Source organism: Pseudophryne corroboree, chromosome 1, assembly GCF_028390025.1.
Source record: "Pseudophryne corroboree isolate aPseCor3 chromosome 1, aPseCor3.hap2, whole genome shotgun sequence".
Classification (NCBI taxonomy): Eukaryota; Metazoa; Chordata; class Amphibia; order Anura; family Myobatrachidae; genus Pseudophryne; species Pseudophryne corroboree.
Window position 1 is genome coordinate 752,168,576 of NC_086444.1, and position 23,240 is coordinate 752,191,815.

General features: G+C 46.5%; 1 protein-coding gene across 4 annotated transcripts in view; it reads left to right on the forward strand.

Moving 5' to 3' along the window:
- Positions 1-23,240, forward strand: part of USO1 (USO1 vesicle transport factor) — a 285,018-nt gene that overhangs the window by 111,872 nt on the left and 149,906 nt on the right. For all 4 annotated transcript variants that reach the window (XM_063916925.1, XM_063916933.1, XM_063916940.1 and 1 more), the window contains 5 exons: positions 348-450; positions 6,535-6,590; positions 8,586-8,706; positions 15,201-15,379; positions 22,737-22,877. In XM_063916925.1, coding sequence (XP_063772995.1) covers positions 348-450; positions 6,535-6,590; positions 8,586-8,706; positions 15,201-15,379; positions 22,737-22,877 — 600 coding nt within the window. The remainder of the gene's footprint in view (positions 1-347; positions 451-6,534; positions 6,591-8,585; positions 8,707-15,200; positions 15,380-22,736; positions 22,878-23,240) is intronic.

Here is a 23,240-nt window from a genome sequence, read left to right on the forward strand (position 1 = left end):
AATGAGATATCATGCTGATGGGACCTAAGTCTAAGCACAGAATGCATTTATGTTTCATATACACCTTATACACACAGCCTGAAGGTCATTTTAGCCAATATTTTTAATAACTTACTGAATTAAACAAAGTTTGTGTACATTGAGCCATCAGAAAACAAAGGTTTCACTATCTCACTCAAAAAATTCTATATTTTGGAATATTTGGATATGGGATACACAACCTGTACTATACATTAGCAGTACGTAGTTTGCGTATTCACTGTTGCTAGTATCTTTAGATACATTTTTGGACAGATTTTGTTACCATGTCACATAACCTATAAATGCTTTTTAAAATATTATTGTAGGAGTTCGATTTCCATGTACGGTGGCCCGGGGTGAAATTACTGACCACTCTTCTAAAACAGCAGGGAACTCAAGTTCAGCAAATTATTTTGGTCAGTCCAATGGGTAAGTGAGATGAGCTGGAAAGACTGATTCTATTCTTGTGTACTTGATCTATTATGTGTAAAGAGCCACTGAAAAAGTAATTTAATTTGGTAGTGGTTCTCAAACGTCTTTCAGCCACGGCGCCCTTGAGTATCAGAATTTTTTTTTCTCTATCGTCCTAAGTGGATGCTGGGGTTCCTGAAAGGACCATGGGGAATAGCGGCTCCGCAGGAGACAGGGCACAAAAAAGTAAAGCTTTTACCAGATCAGGTGGTGTGCACTGGCTCCTCCCCCTATGACCCTCCTCCAGACTCCAGTTAGATTTTGTGCCCGAACGAGAAGGGTGCAATCTAGGTGGCTCTCCTAAAGAGCTGCTTAGAGAAAGTTTAGCTTAGGTTTTTTACTTTACAGTGAGTCCTGCTGGCAACAGGATCACTGCAACGAGGGACTTAGGGGAGAAGTAGTGAACTCACCTGCGTGCAGAGTGGATTTGCTGCTTGGCTACTGGACACTAGCTCCAGAGGGACGATCACAGGTACAGCCTGGATGGTCACCGGAGCCGCGCCGCCGGCCCCCTTGCAGACGCTGAAGAGAGAAGAGGTCCAAAATCGGCGGCTGAAGACTCCTGAGTCTTCATAAAGGTAGCGCACAGCACTGCAGCTGTGCGCCATTTTCCTCTCAGCACACTTCACACAACAGTCACTGAGGGTGCAGAGCGCTGGGGGGGGCGCTCTGAGAGGCAAATAAAAACCTTATTAGAGGCAAAAAATACCTCACATATAGCCCACAGAGGCTATATGGAGATATTTAACCCCTGCCTAACTTCAAAAATAGCGGGAGACGAGCCCGCCGAAAAAGGGGCGGGGCCTATCTCCTCAGCACACAGCGCCATTTTCTCTCACAGAAAAGCTGGAGAGAAGGCTCCCAGGCTCTCCCCTGCACTGCACTACAGAAACAGGGTTAAAACAGAGAGGGGGGGCACTGATTTTGGCGATATTGTATATATATAAAAGATGCTATAAGGGAGAAACACTTATATAAGGTTGTCCCTATATAATTATAGCGTTTTTGGTGTGTGCTGGCAGACTCTCCCTCTGTCTCCCCAAAGGGCTAGTGGGTCCTGTCCTCTGTCAGAGCATTCCCGGTGTGTGTGCTGTGTGTCGGTACGTGTGTGTCGACATGTATGAGGACGATGTTGGTGAGGAGGCGGAGAAATTGCCTGTAATGGTGATGTCACTCTCTAGGGAGTCGACACCGGAATGGATGGCTTATTTAGAGAATTACGTGAGAATGTCAACACGCTGCAAGGTCGGTTGACGACATGAGACGGCCGACAATCTATTAGGACCGGTCCAGGCGTCTCAGAAACACCGTCAGGGGTTTTAAAAACGCCCATTTACCTCAGTCGGTCGACACAGACACAGACACGGACACTGAATACAGTGTCGACGGTGAATAAACAAACGTATTTCTCATTAGGGCCACACGTTAAGGGCAATGAAGGAGGTGTTACGTGTTTCTGATACTACAAGTACCACAAGAAAGGGTATTATGTGGGAGTGAAAAAACTACCTGTAGTTTTTCCTGAATCAGATAAAATAAAAGTGTGTGATGATGCGTAGGGTTACCCCGATAGAAAATATTGGCGTTATACCCTTTCCCGCCAGAAATTAGGGTACGTTGGGAAACACCCCTTAGGGTGATAAGGCGCTCACACGCTTATCAAGTGGCGTTACCGTCTCCAGATACGGCCGCCCTCAAGGAGCCAGCTGATAGGAAGCTGGAAAAATATCCTAAAAAGTATATACACACATACGGTGGTTATACTGCGACCAGCGATCGCCATCAGCCTGGAGATGCAGTGCTGGGTTGGCTTGGTCGGATTCCCTGACTGAAAATATTTTATTCATGTAGAGCATTTAATAGGATGCATTCTATATATATGTATGTGAGATGCACAGAGGGATATTTGCTCTCTGGCATCAAGATAAGTGCGTTGTCCATATCTCCCAGAAGATGTCAGGGACACGACAGTGGTCAGGTGATACAGATCCCATACGGCAGATGGAAGTATTGCTGTATAAAGGGAAGGAGTTATTTGGGGGTCGGTCCATCGGACCTGGGGACCACAGCAACAGCTGGGAAATCCAACCTTTTTTACCCCAAGTTACATCTCAGCTAAAAAAGACACCGTCTTTTCAGCCTCAATCTTTCCTTTCCCATGAGGGCATGCAGGCAAAAGGCCAGTCATATCTGCCCAGACATAGAGGTAAGGGAAGTAGACTGCAGCAGGCAGCCCTTTCCCAGGAAAAGAAGCCCTCCACCGCGTCTGCCAAGTCCTCAGCATGACGCTGGGGCCGTGCAAGCGGACTCAAGGTGGGGGGGTAGTCTCAAGAGTCTCAGGGCGCAGTGGGATCACTCGCAAGTTGACCCCTAGATCGTACGAGTATTATCCCAGGGGTAAAGATTGGAGAGTCGAGACATCTTCTCCTTGCAGGTTCCTGAAGTCTGCTTTACCAACGGCTCCCTCCGACAGGGAGGCAGCATTGGAAACAATTCACAAGCTGTATATCCAGCAGGTGATAATCAAAGTACCCCTCCTACGACAAGGAAAAGGGTATTATTTTTCCACACTATATTGTGGTACTGAAGCCAGACGGCTTGGTGACACATAGTCTAAATCTAAAATGTTTTGAACACTTACATAAAAGGTTCAAATCAAGATAAAGTCACTCAGAGCAGTGATAGCGAACCGGAAAAAAGGGGACTATATGGTGTCCCTGGACATCAAGGATTACCTCCATGTCCAAATTTTGTCCTTCTCATCAAGGGTACCTCTGGTTCGTGGTACAGAACTGTCAATATCAGTTTCAGACGATGCCGTTTGAATTATCCACGGCACCCCGGGCCTTTTTACCAAGGTAATGGCCGAAAAGATGTTTCTTCAAAGAAAAAAGGCATCTAAATTATCCCTTACTTGCACGACCTAAAAAGGGCAAGTTCCAGAGAACAGTTGGAGGTCGGAAGAGCACTATCTAAAGTAGTTCTTCGACGGCACGACTGGATTCTAAATATTCCAAGAATCGCAGCTGTTTTCCGACGATACGTCTGCTGTTCCTAGGGATGATTCTGGACACGGTTCAGAAAAAGGTTTTTCTTCCCGAGGAAAAAGCCAAGGAGTTATCCGACCTGTCAGGAACCTCCTAAAACCAGGAAAGGTGTCTGTACATCAATGCACAAGAGTCCTGGGAAAAATGGTGGCTTTTTACGAAGCAATTCCATTCGGCAGATTCCATGCAAGAATTTTCCAAAGGGATCTGTTGGACAAATGGTCAGGGTCGCATCCTCAGATGCACCTGCGAATAACCCTGTCGCCAAGGACAAGGGTATATCTTCTGTGGTGGTTGCAAAAGGCTCATCTATTGGAGGGCCGCAGATTCGGCATACAGGATTTGATCCTGGTGACCACGGACGCCAGCCTGAGAGGTTGGGGAGCAGTCACACAAGGAAGAAACTTCCAGGGGGTATGGACGAACCTGGAAAAGTCTCTTCACATAAACATTCTGGTACTAAGAGCAATCTAAAATGCTCTAAGCCAGGCGGAACCACTCCTGCAAGGAAAACCGGTGTTGATTCAGTCGGACAACATCACGGCGGTCGCCCATGTAAACAGACAGGGCGGCACAAGAAGCAGGAGTGCAATGGCAGAAGCTGCCAAGATTCTTCGCTGGGCGGAGAATCACGTAATAGCACTGTCAGCAGTGTTCTTCCCGGGCGTGGACAACTGGGAAGCAGACTTCCTCAGCAGACACGATATTCACCCGGGAGAGGGGGGTCTTCATCCAGAAGTCTTCCACATGCTAATAAACTGTTGGGAAAGACCAATGGTAGACATGATGGCGTCTCGCCTCAACAAGAAACTGGACAAGTATTGCGCCAGGTCAAGAGATCCACAGGCAATAGCTGTGGACGCACTGGTAACACCTTGGGTGTACAAATCAGTATATGTGTTTCCTCCTCTGCCTCTCATACCAAAGGTATTGAAGATTATACGGTGAGGAGGAGTAAGAACAATACTAGTGGCTCCGGATTGGCCAAGAAGGACTTGGTACCCGGAACTTCAAGAGTTGGTCACGGACGACCCGTGCCCTCTACTTCTGAGAAGGGACCTGCTACAACAGGGTCCCTGTCTCTTTCAAGACTTACCGCGGCTGCGTTTGACGGCATGGCGGTTGAACGCCAGATCCTAAAAGGGAAAGGCATTCCAGAAGAAGTCATTCCTACCTTGATTAAGGCAAGGAAGGAAGTCACCGCGAAACATTATCACCGCATTTGGCGAAAATATGTCGCGTGGTGCGAGGATCGGAGTGTTCCGACGGAGGAATTTCAACTGGGTCGTTTCCTACATTTCCTACAATCAGGATTGTCTATGGGTCTCAAATTGAGATCTATTAAGGTTCAAATTTCGGCCCTGTCAATATTCTTCCAAAAAGAATTGGCCTCAGTTCCTGAGGTACAGACTTTTGTTAAAGGAGTACTGCATATACAGCCTCCTGTGGTGCCTCCGGTGGCACCGTGGGATCTAAATGTAGTTTTAGATTTCCTCAAATCCCATTGGTTTGAACCATTGAAAAAGGTGGATTTTAAATATCTCACATGGAAAGTGACTATGTTACTGGCCCTGGCTTCCGCCAGGAGAGTATCTGAATTGGCGGCTTTATCTTATAAAAGCCCTTATCTAATCTTCCATTCGGATAGGGCAGAACTGAGGACTCGTCCGCATTTTCTCCCTAAGGTGGTATCAGCGTTTCACCTGAACCAACCTATTGTGGTGCCTGCGGCCACTGGCGACTTGGAGGACTCCAAGTTGTTGGACGTTGTCAGAGCCTTAAAAATATACATTTCAAGGACGGCTGAAGTCAGAAAATCTGACTCGCTGTTGATACTATATGCACCCAACAAGTTGGGTGCCCCTGCTTCTAAGCAGACGATTGCTCGTTGGATTTGTAACACAATTCAACTTGCTCATTCTGTGGCAGGCCTGCCACAGCCTAAATCTGTTAAGGCCCATTCCACAAGGAAGGTGGGCTCATCTTGGGCGGCTGCCCGAGGGGTCTCGGCATTACAATTCTGCCGAGCAGCTACGTGGTCGGGGGAAAACACGTTTGTAAAATTCTACAAATTTGATACCCTGGCAAAAGAGGACTTGGAATTCTCTCATTCGGTGCTGCAGAGTCATCCGCACTCTCCCGCCCGTTTGGGAGCTTTGGTATAATCCCCATGGTCCTTTCAGGAACCCCAGCATCCACTTAGGACGATAGAGAAAATAAGAATTTACTTACCGATAATTCTATTTCTCGGAGTCCGTAGTGGATGCTGGGCGCCCATCCCAAGTGCGGATTATCTGCAATACTGTACATAGTTATTGTTAACAAATTCGGGTTATATTGTTAAGGAGCCATCTTTAAGAGGCTCTTTCTGTTATCATACTGTTAACTGGGTTTAGATCACAAGTTGTACGGTGTGATTGGTGTGGCTGGTATGAGTCTTACCCGGGATTCAAATTGCCTCCCTTATTGTGTACGCTCGTCCGGGCACAGTACCTAACTGGAGTCTGGAGGAGGGTCATAGGGGGAGGAGCCAGTGCACACCACCTGATCTGGTAAAAGCTTTACTTTTTTGTGCCCTGTCTCCTGCGGAGCCGCTATTCCCCATGGTCCTTTCAGGAACCCCAGCATCCACTACGGACTCCGAGAAATAGAATTATCGGTAAGTAAATTCTTATTTTTTTTACGGCACCCCTAGGCCAAAAGTTTCTTATTGATACTTTTAGACAGAAATATTACATTTAGTAAATTATATTTATATGTCATCCATAGGTTCAGTTATGTGTAGAGGGGCAGATTTGCTTCTGTTTGTCCACATAGTTTGATTGACAGCCACCATCCTGGGTTTGTCTATTACATTGACCATAAATAGTTTGAATTAGTTCTGGACCACCAACCCAAGGCATTTTATTGGCTAGGATTTTAAATGAGTTAATATAGATATGTATATTGTTGATCTACTTTGTAAATTATATAATGTATTTTTCATTGTTTATAGGTGTTTCCAGACTTATGGATTTGCTAGATGATTCTAGAGAGGTGATCCGTAATGATGTAAGTCACAGTCTGCAATCAGTTTCTTTTTTGACATTTGGGGATAAGAATTTGAAACCTATATAATCCCTGAACCCCGCTGTCAGGTGAAGCCAACAATTTAGGATTTTGACCTCTTTGCCAACCAAATCTTTTGAATACATCAATGATGGTACTGCTAGTGAGGATTTGGTGATGAATTCTGCGTTGAAGGATTCAGGTAGTTGGCAAAGTGGTGATGCAGAAATGTTACATATTTGGCCTCCATAAAACCACAATGTTGGCACCAGAATCAAGCAGCTGTGATGTTGTGATTAATGTGTAATTATGAATTGGCTTTGATTGTATACTATACAGTGATTATTTTGTTAATTAGGACACTCGGCACAACTTCTCCCAGTTCTCAGTACTTATTACATTCAGGGTTCTGAGAGACTGAGAGTTTCCAGTCAATGGCAGTGAAAGTGAAATACTATATAATAGTAAACATCTTTGTATTATGCCTTAACATTACATTTAATCATTTTCTGAATGTGGGCAATCACTTAAATCAGTTGTCCTATTGATTAACTCCTTAATGGCCACTTAGTAACTCCCTGAAGTGGGTGGGTATGGGCTTTAACAAAATCTGGGTGCTGTGATCTTGGCTATGACAGGCCAGGAATCCAGGAGACAGAAGCAGGCATGATTGGTTTCTCACCATTTGGTATCGCCAGTAGAATGCAGTGCAGTGTATGAAGGATGAGGTTTCTTCCACTACCTGTATCCCCACCCCCAGTGATCGTATAATTACTGTGATCGTTCTGTAGGAGAGAACAAAAGGAAGTCCAGAAAGGCACAGATGAGCGCTTGATAAAAAATAAAAGAAATGTAACTGTTTCAGCTTTAACTGGAGCTGGTTATGTTGGCTATGTTGTGTCTGCCATGGGTTTATTCTGACTCTACTGGGAGCACACTAACCAATAGTAATATACGTTCCGGCACATTGCGGGAGACTTCATAAAAAAAAATCTCTTTGATAAGCTCATTTAAGGTTCTTAATAGAAATAAAAATAAAATAACTAAAATTTATGGTGTTTCCCTAAGATGGATAAAGCTACATGTTGGATATCAAATTAGGGGACCACATAAATATTATGGAAGCATGTTAAATGGTTAAAGCAGTATGTTATAGGATTATTCTGGACTCTTCAAATAGCCTAAGTTTGAGAGATGAGAAATTTGACTTAAGTATGGTGTCTGTAGACTGGGCCTTGTGTACTTGGCAGGACATCTAAACATGTTTTTACCAGGTTAAATTGGATGTTCATGTTCCTAACTCGGTCTTTTTTATCATATTTACAAGTCAGACATGCTCTTGGTGCCCAGTCGTCTCTGGCGCTATGTGTTTTCTCTGTCTGTGCCTTGCTTGCCTGGGTTGAATTCTCTAGGGTGCGGTCCACATTATAAAATGCTCTCACTTGATCAGTCCCTCCTGAGGATTAACTATCACTGGGACATGCAGTGGAGGGTATTCGGTACACAACGTCATGTGTCAATCTTCAAATTCATATTTATATCTTCCACAGAGTCTTCTGGACTCTGGAGGTTCTGCACAGTGATAATTCTAGATGTTCTAAGTACAGTGCTGAGTAATGCAATTTCTGGCACTTGTAGGAATGTGAAATGGTGGCTAATTTCTATATACCCAACATACCTGCTTTACCTGCTAGGGTTCCTAAGGTTTGGTGTAGTGTTAGAGGAAATCTCCGCTCTAATGTATAAGTATGCCCTTAGTCTGGTGACTGGCCAAGGTTGTATTGGCCAGACGATGGATGGCAGGGGAACCCTAAATTCGGTGGAAATCTTAAGTATGTCTGGTTACAAATCCAGAGTGTATACCAGTCATTAAGGGGCTATTATAAGTTAGTATTATTGAAGAGATGACATGACAGAATAATATGTGGAATGCCTGCCTAATTTCTATTTCTGGCAGATAGTCTGTACAGTAGTGTTGATAATTGCTCTCTTCTGCAGGGTCTTCTATTGTTACAGCAATTAACGAAAAGTAATGCTGCCATTCAGAAAATTGTAGCCTTTGAAAATGCTTTTGAGAGACTCCTAGATATCATTTCAGAAGAAGGGAAAAGTGATGGGGGTAAGTGTGTAGAGTTTCAATTTAACTAATAAACAACTGTTAAAATAACAGCTGCTTAATATGTTTAGACCTTTTTAAAAGTGATATTAATTGGAGCATTTTCCTTTGCTATTCATGAATGCTAAAATTACGTCCTTGCCAAGAATTAAACTTTTTTTCTGTTTATTGTTGTCTTATAAGGCTTTATGTGGCGTACTAAACTTGTTGGATGTATATTTTATACAGAGGTGCATTTAAAACCACTATCTTCCAGCATCCATTTGTCAGGCTCCTCACATCACAACTCTGGGCTGTTAATGTTTATGTGCTTGAATTGGCTACTTGTCTACTTAGCCCCTACTACTCTCTGCTTGCTTATACATGTGCACACCATAATTATCTAAGCTCACATCATGTGTTGCTAACATTTTAGTGATTTAGGGGGGGGATCCATTTAGCTCCGATGCGAGACTCGGCTTATCAGGGATTTCTCTAACGTCCTTGAGGATGCTGGGACTCCGTAAGGACCATGGGGATAGACGGGCTCCGCAGGAGATAGGGCACTTTAAGAAAGCTTTGGATTCTGGGTGTGCACTGGCTCCTCCCTCTATGCCCCTCCTCCAGACCTCAGTTTTACACTGTGCCCAGAGCAAGATGGGTGCACTGCAGGGAGCTCCCCTGAGTTCTCTGCCTAGAAAGCATTTTTGTTTGGATTTTTTCTACAATTTTACAGGGAGCACTGCTGGCAACAGGCTCCCTGCATCGAGGGACTGAGGAGAGAGGGGCAGACCTTCTTCATTAAGATAGGCGCTGCTTCCTCGGCTACTGGACACCATTAGCTCCAGAGGGGGTGAACACAGGTTCTTACTGGGCGTCCACCCCCAGAGCCGCGCCGCCGTTCTCCTCACAGAGCCAGAAGAAACGAAGTCAGAAGACGTCTCAGGCGGCAGAAGCCTTCAGAGCTTCACTGCAGCTGTGCGTCATTGCTCCCATACACCTCACATACTCCGGTCACTGTAAGGACGCAGGGGGGGCGCCCTGGGCAGCAATATAACACCTCTCTTATGGCAAAAGACAATAAACATGTACAGGTGGGCACTGTACATATATATAAAAGAGCCCCCACCATTTTTTAATAACTTTGAGCGGGACAGAAGCCCGCCGCCGAGGGGGCGGGGCTTCTCCCTCAGCACTCACCAGCGCCATTTTCTCTCCACAGCACAGCTGAGAGGAAGCTCCCTGGACACTCCCCTGCTTACACACGGTGAGGGGGTGTTTAAAAGAGAGGGGGGGGCACATAATTGGCGGATAAAATATTATACAGCGCGGCTGGGGAAAAACATTTGTGTTGGTCTCCAGGGTCATTGCGCTGGGGTGTGTGCTGGCATACTCTCTCTCTGTCTCTCCAAAGGGCCTTAAAGGGGATACTGTCTTCAGAAAAGAGTTTCCCTGTGTGTGTGAAGTGTGTCGGTACGCGTGTGTCGACATGTTTGACGAGGAAGGCTCGGTTAATGTGGAGCGGGAGTGCTTGAATGTCATATCGTCGTCGGCAACGCCGACACCGGAATGGGTGGATATGCTGAATGTCTTAAATGCAAATGTCAATTTATTGCATAAAAGGTTAGACAAGGCTGAAGCTAGGGATCAGTCAGGTAGCCAGACCATGCCTGTCCCTGTGGCGCCAGGACCTTCGGGGTCTCAGAAGCGCACCATATCCCAGATCGATGACACAGATACCGACACGGATACTGACTCTAGTGTCGACTATGAAGATGCAAAATTACAGCCGAGGGTGGCAAAAGGTATTCGGTACATGATTATTGCCATTAAAGAGGTTTTGCTTATTACTGAGGAACCCCCTGTCCCTGACACGAGGGTACACATGTATAAAGGGAAAAAGCCTGAGGTCACCTTTCCGTCCTCATTTGAGCTGAGCGAATTGTGCGAAAAGGCTTGGTAATCTCCAGATAGGAGACCACAAGTTCCCAAAAGGATTCTTATGGCGTATCCTTTTCCACAAACGGATAGGATACGATGGGAATCTTCGCCTAAAGTAGACAAGGCGCTGACACGCTTTTCCAAAAAGGTGGCACTGCCTTCTCAGGATACGGCTTCCCTCAAGGATCCTGCTGATCGCAGGCAGGAAATTACCATGAAGCACATTTACACTCATTCAGGTACTATTGTTAGACCGGCTATGGCGTCGGCCTGGGTTTGTAGTGCTGTGGTGGCATGGGCAGATTCCTTATCGGCGGAGATTGACACCTTAGATAGGGATGCCATTCAAATGATCATAGAGCATATCAGAGATGCTGCCTTGTATATGAGAGATGCACAAAGAGACATTTGTTTATTAAGCTCCAGAATAAACGCTATGTCTATTTCTGCTAGGCGGCTCTTGTGGACCCGACAGTGGAAGGGAGACGCCGATTCAAAGCGGCATATGGAGTCCTTGCCTTACAAAGGGGAGGAGTTGTTTGGAGACGGCCTCTCGGACCTTGTCTCTACTGCTACGGCTGGTAAGTCGAATTTCTTACCTTATGTCCCCCCGCAGCATACAAAAAAGGCACCTCATTATCAAATGCGGTCCTTTCGTTCCAATAAGAGCAAGAAGGTACGGGGATCGTCCTTTGTTGCCAGAGGAAAAGGCAGGGGAAAAAAGCTGCACACAGCTAGTTCCCAGGAACAGAAGTCCTCCCCTGCATCTGCAAAGTCCACCGCATGACGCTGGGGCTTCCCGGGGGGAGACAGATCTAGTGGGGGCTCGTCTTCGGTTTTTCAGCCACGTCTGGGTTCACTCGCAGGTGGATCCCTGGGCATTAGAGATAGTTTCTCAGGGATACAGGCTGGAATTCGAAGACTTGCCTCCTCGCCGGTTTTTCAAATCGGCTCTGCCGGCTTCCCCGTCAGAGAGGGATCTAGTGTTGGCAGCAATCCAAAAATTGTATATTCAACAGGTGATTGTCACAGTTCCTCATCTCCAGCAAGGAGAGGAATATTACTCAACCCTGTTTGTGGTCCCGAAACCAGACGGGTCGGTCAGACCCATTTTAAATTTAAAATCCCTGAACCTGTACTTGAAGAGGTTCAAGTTCACAATGGAATCACTCAGGGCGGTCATCGCCAGCCTGGAAGGGGGGGATTGGATGGTGTCCCTGGACATAAAGGATGCTTACCTTCATGTTCCGATATTCCCCCCTCACCAGGCGTTCCTGAGATGTGCGGTACAGGACTGTCACTACCAATTTCAGACGTTGCCGTTTGGGCTTTCCACGGCCCCGAGAATTTTCACCAAGGTAATGGCGGAAATGATGGTGCTCCTGCGTAGGCAGGGTGTCATAATTATCCCATACTTGGACGATCTCCTCATAAAGGCGAGATCTTGGGAGAAATTGCTGGACAGCGTGTCTCTGTCCATGAAGACGTTGCAGTTACACGGCTAGATTCTCAATATACCGAAGTCCCAGCTAGTCCCTACGCGTCCGACCTTTTTGGGCCTGATTCTAGACACAGACCAGAAAAAGGTTTTTCTTCCGATCGAAAAGGTTCAGGAGCTCATAGCCCTGGTCAGGAACCTATTAAAGCCAAAAAAGGTTTCAGTGCATCATTGCACACGGGTTCTGGGGAAGATGGTAGCTTCATACGAGGCCATCCCCTTCGGCAGGTTCCATGCGAGGACTTTTCAATGGGACCTCTTGGACAAGTGGTCCGGGTCCCATTTACAAATGCATCTAAGGATCACCCTGTCTCCCAGGACCAGGGAATCTCTCCTGTGGTGGCTGCACAGTGCTCGCCTACTAGAGGGTCGCAGGTTCGGCATTCAGGACTGGGTCCTGGTGACCACGGACGCAAGCCTCCGAGGCTGGGGAGCAGTCACACTGGGAAGAAATTTCCAAGGTCTCTGGTCAAATCTAGAGACTTGTCTCCACATCAACGTCCTGGAGTTGAGGGCCATATACAATGCCCTGCGTCAAGCGGAGGAATTGCTTCGGGAAAAAACGGTTCTGATTCAGTCAGACAATGTCACGGCAGTGGCTCATATAAACCGGCAAGGCGGAACAAGGAGCAGAGTGGCCATGGCAGAAGCGACCAGGATTCTACGCTGGGCGGAAGGCCATGTAAGCGCAGCAGTGTTCATCCCGGGGGTGAACAACTGGGAGGCGGACTTCCTCAGCAGGCACGACCTGCATCCGGGAGAGTGGGGACTTCATCAAGAAGTCTTCGCACTGATCACGGGGCGGTGGGGACTGCCTCAAATAGACATAATGGCTTCCCGTCTCAACAAAAAGCTAAAGCGGTATTGCGCCAGGACCCTCAGGCGGTAGCGGTAGACGCTCTGGTGACACCTTGGGTGTTCAGATCGGTCTATGTGTTTCCTTCTCTTCCTCTCATACCCAAGGTGTTGAGAATAATAAGAATAAGCAGGGTCAGAACAATCCTCATTGTTCCAGATTGGCCACGGAGGACTTGGTATCCGGAGCTGCAAGAGTTGCTCACAGAAGATCTGTGGCCTCTTCCTCTAAGGCAGGAACTGCTGCAGCAGGGGCCTTGTCTTTTCCAAGACTTACCGCGGCTGCGTTTGACGGCATGGCGGTTGAAAGCCGGATCCTAGCGGAAAAAGGGATTCCGGAGGAGGTCATTCCTACCCTGATCAAGGCTAGAAAAGACGTGACGTTGAAACATTATCACCGTATATGGCGAAAATATGTTTCTTGGTGTGAGGCCAGAACTGCTCCTACGGAGGAGTTCCATTTGGGTCGTCTACTTCACTTCCTTCAAACAGGAGTGAATTTGGGCCTAAAATTAGGGTCCATAAAGGTTCAAATTTCGGCCTTATCCATTTTCTTTCAAAGAGAATTTGCCTCTCTTCCTGAAGTACAGACTTTTGTGAAGGGAGTGCTGCATATTCAGCCTCCCTTTGTACCTCCGGTGGCGCCTTGGGATCTTAACGTGGTGTTACGTTTCCTCAAGTCGCCTTGGTTTGAACCACTGAAAACAGTGGAATTGAAATACCTCACGTGGAAAGTGGTCATGTTGTTGGCTTTAGCTTCGGCAAGGCGTGTTTCAGAATTGGCGGCTTTATCACATAAAAGCCCATACTTGATTTTTCACGTGGATAGGGCAGAGTTGAGGACTCGTCCTCAATTTCTGCCAAAAGTGGTCTCATCTTTTCATATGAACCAACCTATTGTCGTGCCTGTGGCTACACGGGACTTGGAGGATTCCGTGTCCCTGGATGTGGTCAGGGCTTTGAAGATTTACGTGACCAGAACGGCTAGGATCAGGAAGACTGAAGCTCTGTTTGTTCTGTATGCGGCCAACAAGGTTGGCGCTCCTGCTTCAAAGCAGACTATTGCTCGCTGGATCTGTAACACGATTCAGCAGGCGCATTCTACGGCAGGATTACCATTGCCTAAATAGGTTAAGGCCCATTCCACTAGGAAGGTGGGCTCTTCTTGGGCGGCTGCCCGAGGGGTCTCGGCATTACAGTTGTGCCGAGCAGCTACTTGGTCGGGGTCAAACACCTTTGCAAAGTTTTATAAGTTTGATACCCTGGCTGAGAAGGACCTCCTGTTTGCTCAATCGGTGCTGCAGAGTCATCCGCACTCTCCCGCCCGTTTGGGAGCTTTGGTATAATCCCCATGGTCCTTACGGAGTCCCAGCATCCTCAAGGACGTTAGAGAAAATAAGATTTTACTTACCGGTAAATCTATTTCTCGTAGTCTGTAGAGGATGCTGGGCGCCCGTCCCAAGTGCGGACTTCTTCTGCAAGACTTGTATATAGTTATTGCTTACATAAGGGTTATGTTGTAGTTTCATTGGTTTGGCCGAGACTATATTGTTTGTTCATACTGTTAACTGGGTTGTTTATCACAAGTTATACGGTGTGATTGGTGTGGCTGGTATGAATCTCGCCCTTAGATTTCCTCGTATTGTCCATCTCCTCTGGGCACAGTTTCCCTAACTGAGGTCTGGAGGAGGGGCATAGAGGGAGGAGCCAGTGCACACCCAGAATCCAAAGCTTTCTTAAAGTGCCCTATCTCCTGCGGAGCCCGTCTATCCCCATGGTCCTTACGGAGTCCCAGCATCCTCTACGGACTACGAGAAATAGATTTACCGGTAAATAAAATCTTATTTTTGTTAGCCTGCCTCAGGCAGGCTAATCCAAATCCCCGGAAACAGTCTGCTTCTACCAAGAACATACTTGTTTCACTGAACCGTTGTGTTTTCGAGAGAGGGTGTTTTTGTTTTTTGTGTTTTTTTTTTTATACAGCTGACCAAATTGGATAGCATGTCTAAAGAAAAAAAATTGGGTGAAACATCCGGTAAAATAGCAGAAAAGAGTCTGTTTTTCATGCCTGATGTATCTTAACCTGTAACTGGAAATCCCCCTTTGTAATTTTTTTTTTTTTTTTTGACAATTATATTCCCTAGTATGCTGTTGTGGCAAAGGTCGGTATCAGGGCAGCTTTCTTTTTCTTTAATTGTTTACTTTAGGTCTTTTGTCATTGCAGGTATCGTAGTAGAAGATTGCTTGTTATTACTCCAGAATTTACTGAAGTACAATAACTCCAATCAAAACTTTTTTAAAGAAGGCTCCTACATTCAGCGAATGAAGCCATGGTTTGAGGTGGGAGATGACAACTCTGGATGGTCTGCACAGAAAGTGACAAACCTTCATTTGATGCTACAGGTATAGATCCAGATGTACATGCACACGTGTATTTATGCCTTACATGTATGTGTATCCTAAAACCAAGAAATGGTTGCAGTTTCACATTTTTGTGTAAAGATAGTTTGTGTGACAGTATAGGTAGCTATAAAGTTCAGAATTTAGCTACAGATTTGTCCTCTTCTACAGTTGCATTTGTTACTTCAGTGCGTATGCATCGCGGTAACAGTCTGCCGTGGTAGGCTGCGATAATTCGCACCTGTGGGTCTCCCATTCACAGTGAATGGATCGCGGGTGCGAGCATACGCATGCACTCGAGAATCTGGGAATAGCATATGGATCATGGCAACAACAGAAAGGGACACACGTGTATATACTAACTTTGGGAAGGGAACATATATCTCTGTATTGCTTAGCAAATAATTATGCTGAGAGAACACAAAGTGAGCGAACAGTGAAGAAAAACATCCATGCCCTCACTGAAGGAGCCATTTGAATCTAATGGCATTGGCTGCTGCCTTTTTAAAGCAAGGAGAGTGTTCAAGAACACAGGTTCTCAAACTCTGTCCTCAGGACCCCACACAGTTCATGTTTTGCAGGTCACCTGCAGATTTTTAAAATGTGACAGTTGGTGATACACAGTGCAGCTGCCGGGTGACATGGAAAACGTGAACCGTGTGGGGTCCTGAGGACCGAGTTTGAGAACCACTGTTCTAGAACATCTTGTGCTGACTGAAATAGGAAAGGTCTTTTATTGGCCTAGAAAGAGTCAATACCACTAGTATAACTGGCTTCAAATTTATTTAAAATTTCTTTGCAGTTGGCTTAAACACCATACAGGTGGTAGGGAAAAACCACATCTTATATAAGGCATATTGGTAGAACCTGCACGACAGAAAGACCTTCCATATTGCAAAGTGAGCAAAGCTGACTATTATGTGATAGGAAGGTGAAGTTTTGTTTAAATATCTTTTATTGAAGCATGCTGGTACAATTGTAAGAAAATATTCACAGAAGTTGAACAAAAATAAAAGTGGTAGACTGATTGCATAAATATATTCAGTAGGAAGGTGCGTTTTTAATATTTGTGCATAAAGATGTGTTTAGAAATCTGAAAAAATAATTGAAGCAGCATGTAATAACTGAAATAGATTTTCTCTGACGTCCTAAGTGGATGCTGGGACTCCGTAAGGACCATGGGGAATAGCGGCTCCGCAGGAGACTGGGCACAACTAAAGAAAGCTTTAGGACTACCTGGTGTGCACTGGCTCCTCCCACTATGACCCTCCTCCAGACCTCAGTTAGAATCTTGTGCCCGGCTGAGCTGGATGCACACTAGGGGCTCTCCTGAGCTCCTAGAAAGAAAGTATATTTTAGGTTTTTTATTTTACAGTGAGATCTGCTGGCAACAGACTCACTGCAGCGAGGGACTAAGGGGAGAAGAAGCGAACCTACCTAACTGGTGGTAGCTTGGGCTTCTTAGGCTACTGGACACCATTAACTCCAGAGGGATCGACCACAGGACCCGACCTCGATGTTCGGTCCCGGAGCCGCGCCGCCGGCCCCCTTACAGAGCCAGAAGCAAGAAGTGTTCCGGAAAATCGGCAGCAGAAGACTTCTGTCTTCAACAAGGTAGCGCACAGCACTGCAGCTGTGCGCCATTGCTCCTCATGCACACCTCACACTCCGGTCACTGATGGGTGCAGGGCGCTGGGGGGGGGGCGCCCTGAGGGCAATATAATACACCTTAGCTGGCAAATCATCACGATATATAGTCCCAGGGCTATATATGTGATAAATTACCCCTGCCAGAATCTATAAAAAAAGCGGGAGAAAAGTCTGCCGAAAAAGGGGCGGGGCTATCTCCCTCAGCACACTGGCGACATTTTTTCTTCACAGTGCAGCTGGAAGACAGCTCCCCAGGCTCTCCCCTGTAGTTTTCAGGCTCAAAGGGTTAAAAAGAGAGGGGGGGCACTAAATTTAGGCGCAATATGTGTATACAAGCAGCTATTGGGGGAAAAATCACTCAGTTATAGTGTTAATCCCTGCATTATATAGCGCTCTGGTGTGTGCTGGCATACTCTCTCTCTGTCTCCCCAAAGGACTTTGTGGGGTCCTGTCCTCAGTCAGAGCATTCCCTGTGTGTGTGCGGTGTGTCGGTACGGCTGTGTCGACATGTTGGATGAGGAAGGTTACGTGGAGGCGGAGCAGAGGCCGATAAATGGGATGTCGCCCCCTGCGGGGCCGACACCAGAGTGGATGGATAGGTGGAAGGTATTAACCGACAATGTCAACTCCTTACATAAAAGGCTGGATGACGTAACAGCTGTGAGACAGCCGGCTTCTTAGCCCGCGCCTGCCCAGGCGTCTCAAAGGCCATCAGGGGCTCAAAAAACGCCCGTTACCTCAGATGGCAGACACAGATGTCGGCACGGAGTCTCACTCCAATGTCGACGAGGTTGAGACATATACACAATCCACTAGGAACATCCGTTGCATGATCTCGGCAATGAAAAATGTGTTACACATTTCTGACATGAACCCATGTACCACATAAAAGGGGTTTTATGTTTGGGGAGAAAAAGCAGCCAGTGTTTTGTTCCCCCATCCGATGAGTGAATGAAGTGTGTAAAGAGCGTGGGTTCCCCCGATAAGAAAATGGTAATTTCTAAAAAGTTACTGCTGGCGTACCCTTTCCCGCAGAGGATAGGTCACGTTGGGAGATATCCCCTAGGGTGGATAAGGCGCTCACACGTTTGTCAAAAAAGGTGGCACTGCCGTCTTCGGATACGGCCACTTTGAAGGAGCCTGCTGATAAAAAGCAGGAGGCTATCCTGAAGTCTGTATATACACACTCAGGTACTATACTGAGACCTGCATTTGCCTCAGCATAAATAGTGCAGTTGCAGCGTGGTCTGATACCCTGTCAGATAATATTAATACCCTAGACAGGGATAATATTTTGCTAACATAGAGCATATTAAAGACGTTGTCTTATATATGAAGGATGCACAGAGGGATATTTGCCGGCTGGCATCCAGAATTAATGCAATGTCCATTCTGCCAGGAGGGTATTAGAGACCCGGCAGTGGACAGGTGATGCTGCCTTTAAAAGGCACATGGAGATTCTGCCTTATAAGGGTGAGGAATTGTTTGGGGATGGTCTCTGGGACCTCGTATCCACAGCAACAGCTGGGAAGAAATTTTTTTACCTCAGGTTTCCTCACAGCCTAAGAAAGCACCGTATTTCCAGGTACAGTCCTTTCGGCTTCAGAAAAGCAAGCGGGTCAAAGGCGCTTCCTTTCTGCACAGAGACAAGGGAAGAAGGAAAAAGCTGCACCAGACAGCCAGTTCCCAGGATCAAAAATCTTCCCCCGCTTCCTCTGAGTCCACCGCATGACGCTGGGGCTCCACAGGAGGAGACAGGTGCGGTGGGGGCGCGTCTCGGGAACTTCAGGGACCAGTGGGCTTGCCCACAGGTGGATCCCTAGGTTCTGCAAGTAGTATCACAGGATACAGGCTGGAGTTCGAGGCGACTCCCCCTCGCCGTTACCTCACATCAGCCTTGCCTGCTGCCCTCGGAGAAAGGGAGGTAGTACTGGCGGCAATTCACAAGCTGTACTTCCAGCAGGTGAAATCAAGGTACCCCTCCTTCAACAAGGCCGGGGTTACTATTCCAAAATGTTGTGGTACCGAAACCAGACGGTTCGGTGAGACCCATTCTAAAATTGTAATCCTTGAACACTTATATACGAAGGTTCAAGTTCAAAATGGAATCGCTCAGGGCGATTATTGCAAGCCTGGAGAATTTCATGGTATCACTGGACATCAAGGATGCTTACCTGCATGTCCCTATTTACCCTCTTCACCAGCAGTACCTCAAAATTGTGGTACAGGATTGTCATTATCAATCCAGACGTTGCCGTTGGTCTGTCCCCGGCACCGAGGGTATTTACCAAGGTAATGGCCGAAATAATTATCCCGTACTTGGACGATCTCCTTATAAAGGCGAGGTCCAGGGAGCAGTTGTTCGTCAGAGTAGCACTATCTCGGGAAGTGCTACAACTGCACGGCTGGATTCTGAATATTCCAAAGTCGCAGCTGGTTCCTACGACGCGTCTACTGTTCCTGGGTATGGTTCTGGACACAGAACAGGATAAAAAGGGTTTCTCCCGGAGGAGAAGTCCAAGGAGTTGTCGTCTCTAGACAGAGACCTCCTAATACAAATACAGGTGTCGGTGCATCAAGGCACGCGAGCCCTGGGAAAGATGGTAGCTTCTTACGAAGAAATTCCATTTGCCAGGTCCCATGCAAGGATCTTCCAGTGGGATCTGTTGGACAAGTGGTCCGGGTCGCATCTTCAGATGCATCGGCGGATAACCCTGTCTCCAAGAGCCAGGGTGTCGCTGTTGTGGTGGCTGCAGAGTGCTCATCTTCTAGGGGGCCGCAGATTCGGCATACAGGACGGGGTCCTGGTGACCACGGATGCCAGCCTTCGAGGCTGGGGGGCAGTCACACAGGGAAGAAACTTCCAAGGACTATGGAAAAGTCAGGAGACTTCCCTACACATAAATATTCTGGAACTAAGGGCCATTTACAATGCCCTAAGTCAGGCTAGACCCCTGCTTCAACACTGGCCGGTGCTGATCCAGTCAGACAACATCACGGCGGTCGCTTATGTAAACCGACAGGGCGGCACAAGAAGCAGGATGGCGATGGCAGAAGCCACAAGGATTCTCCGATGGGCGGAAAATCATGTGTTAACACTGTCAGCAGTGTTCTTTCCCGGAGTGGACAACTGGGAAGCAGACTTTCTCAGCAGACACGACTTCCACCCGGGAGAGTGGGGACTTCATCCAGAAGTCTTCCAAATGATTGTACACCGTTGGGAAAGGCCACAGGTGGACATGATGGCGTCCCGCCTCAACAAAAAGCTACAAAGATATTGCGCCAGGTCAAGGGACCCTCAGGCGATTGCTGTGGACGCTCTGGTAACACCGTGGGTGTACCAGTCAGTGTATGTGTTCCCTTCTCTGCCTCTCTTACCCTGGGTAATGAGAATAATAAGAAGGAGAGGAGTAAGAACTATACTCATTGTTCCGGATGGGCCAAGAAGAGCTTGGTACCCAGAACTCCAAGAAATGATCTCAGAGGACCCATGGCCTCTGCCGCTCAGACAGGACCTGCTGCAGCAGGGGGCCTGTCTATTCCAAGACGTACCGCGGCTGCGTTTGACGGCATGGTGGTTGAACGCCGGATCCTGAAGGAAAAGGGTATTCCGGAGGAAGTTATCCCTACGCTAATTAAAGCTAGGAAAGAAGTGAACGCAAACCATTATCACCGCATATGGCGGAAATATGTTGCGTGCTGTGAGGCCAGGAAGGCCCCAAAGGAGGAATTTCAGCTAGGTCGATTTCTGCACTTCCTACAGTCAGGGGTGACTATGGGCCTAAAATTGGGTTCCATTAAGGTACAGATTTCGGCTCTATCGATTTTCTTCCAAAATAGAACTGGCTTCACTGCCTGAAGTTCAGACTTTTGTTAAGGGAGTGCTGCATAGTCAGCCCCCGTTTGTGCCTCCAGTGGCACCGTGGGATCTCAACGTGGTGTTGGATTTCCTGAAGTCGCATTGGGTTGAGCCACTTAAATCCGTGGAGCTACAATACCTCACGTGGAAAATGGTCATGCTGTTGGCCTTGGCGTCGGCCAGGCGTGTATCAGAATTGGCGGCTTTGTCATGCAAAAGCCCTTATCTGATTTTTTTATATGGATAAGGCGGAATTGAGGACTCGTTCCCAATTCCTTCCTAAGGTGGTATCAGTTTTTCATGTGAACCAACCTATTGTGGTGCCTGCGGCTACTTGGGACTTGGAGGATTCCAAGTTACTGGACGTAGTCAGGGCCCTGAAAAGTATATGTTTCCAGGACGGCTGGAGTCAGGAAAACTGACTCGCTATTTATCCTGTATGCACCCAACAAGCTGGGTGCTCCTGCTTCTAAGCAGACTATTGCTCGCTGGATCTGTAGCACGATTCAACTTGCACATTCTGCGGCTGGACTGCCGCACCCTAAATCTGTAAAAGCCCATTCCACGAGGAAAGTGGGCTCTTCTTGGGCGGCTGCCCGAGGGGTCTCGGCTTTACAAATTTGCCGAGCTGTTACTTGGTCGGGTTCAAACATTTTGGCAAGAGTCTACAAGTTTGATACCCTGGCTGAGGAGGACCTAGAGTTTGCTCATTCGGTGCTGCAGAGTCATCCGCACTCTCCCGCCCGTTTGGGAGCTTTGGTATAATCCCCATGGTCCTTACGGAGTCCCAGCATCCACTTAGGACGTCAGAGAAAATAAGATTTTACTCACCGGTAAATCTATTTCTCGTAGTCCGTAGTGGATGCTGGGCGCCCATCCCAAGTGCGGATTGTCTGCAATACTTGTTTATAGTTATTGCCTAACTAAAGGGTTATTGTTGAGCCATCTGAGAGGCTCAGTTATATTTCATACTGTTAACTGGGTATAGTATCACGAGTTATACGGTGTGATTGGTGTGGCTGGTATGATTCTTACCCGGGATTCAAAATCCTTCCTTATTGTGTCAGCTCTTCCGGGCACAGTATCCTAACTGAGGTCTGGAGGAGGGTCATAGTGGGAGGAGCCAGTGCACACCAGGTAGTCCTAAAGCTTTCTTTAGTTGTGCCCAGTCTCCTGCGGAGCCGCTATTCCCCATGGTCCTTACGGAGTCCCAGCATCCACTACGGACTACGAGAAATAGATTTACCGGTGAGTAAAATCTTATTATAATGTTTGCACATTAGTAAGAAGCCTTAAGAACTGTTACAAAAAAGCATTGAATATTTGGTGTATCACTAGTAGGCTTCAACTTAGTGATACATAGGCAAATAAAAATCACTTTTATACTCAAATTTACAAATGCAGATTTTTTTTTGTGTGTTTTATATGGGTTAAATATGAAAGATTGCTTGTCATTTTATTGGAAGTAGCCTTAGCAATTTAAGTCATTTTTTTATTTTGTGTGTGTGTGTGTGGGGGGGGGGGGGTGCTGTTTATTAAATTGATTTTAATACTGTTTTTAACACTAATGCAAGTTCCCATTCTTAATATAATATGTCATATTTTTGATATTTACTTTCATAGAAGGGTAAGAATAACTTTAAAAAATTATATATATTTTTAATCTAATCTTAACTGGCCACAAAGCAATTTTATGATAGCAGTTATGAATAAATGCATGTGTCTTTCTTTTTAAAGTTGCTCAGTGTTTGTGCGTGAAGTATAAAGGAAGACTTAAAGTAATGAGCTACTTTTATGGTAAATGTGCATGCTCCAGTATTTGATTTTTAATGGCTATTGCTGTGTTTGCAGTTGGTCAGAGTCCTTGTGTCTCCGGTAAATCCTCCTGGTGGCACTACCAGCTGCCAGAAGTTTATGTACCAGTGCGGTTTGCTACAGCAGCTCTGCATCATCTTAATGGCAACAGGGGTCCCAGCAGACATACTAACGGAAGTAAGTAGTTATATACTTGTAAGACAATGACAGAGCATTTACTTGTCTTGTATAAAAAAAATTCCTAAAGTATATGTTACATGGTCTACACCTATTGGAGCACATTATGCAGTCCGAAGAGAAACTTTTATGTCACAAGAAATTAGAACATTGTTTATAAAGAAAAAAAAAAGTTCCTACTCCTCCTTTCCACCAGTTCCCTTTATAGGAGGGAGGCATATAGTGACGGTACTTTGAGTGATTTTTCTTAACAACGTTGGCATTATCATAAGGGTTAGCCTCGGGCCGCAGGACTCTCTCATCGCCATTTTTGTCCCTGGCCATAGAACAGCCTTCGGTCTGGATTAAACATTGCCACTCTCT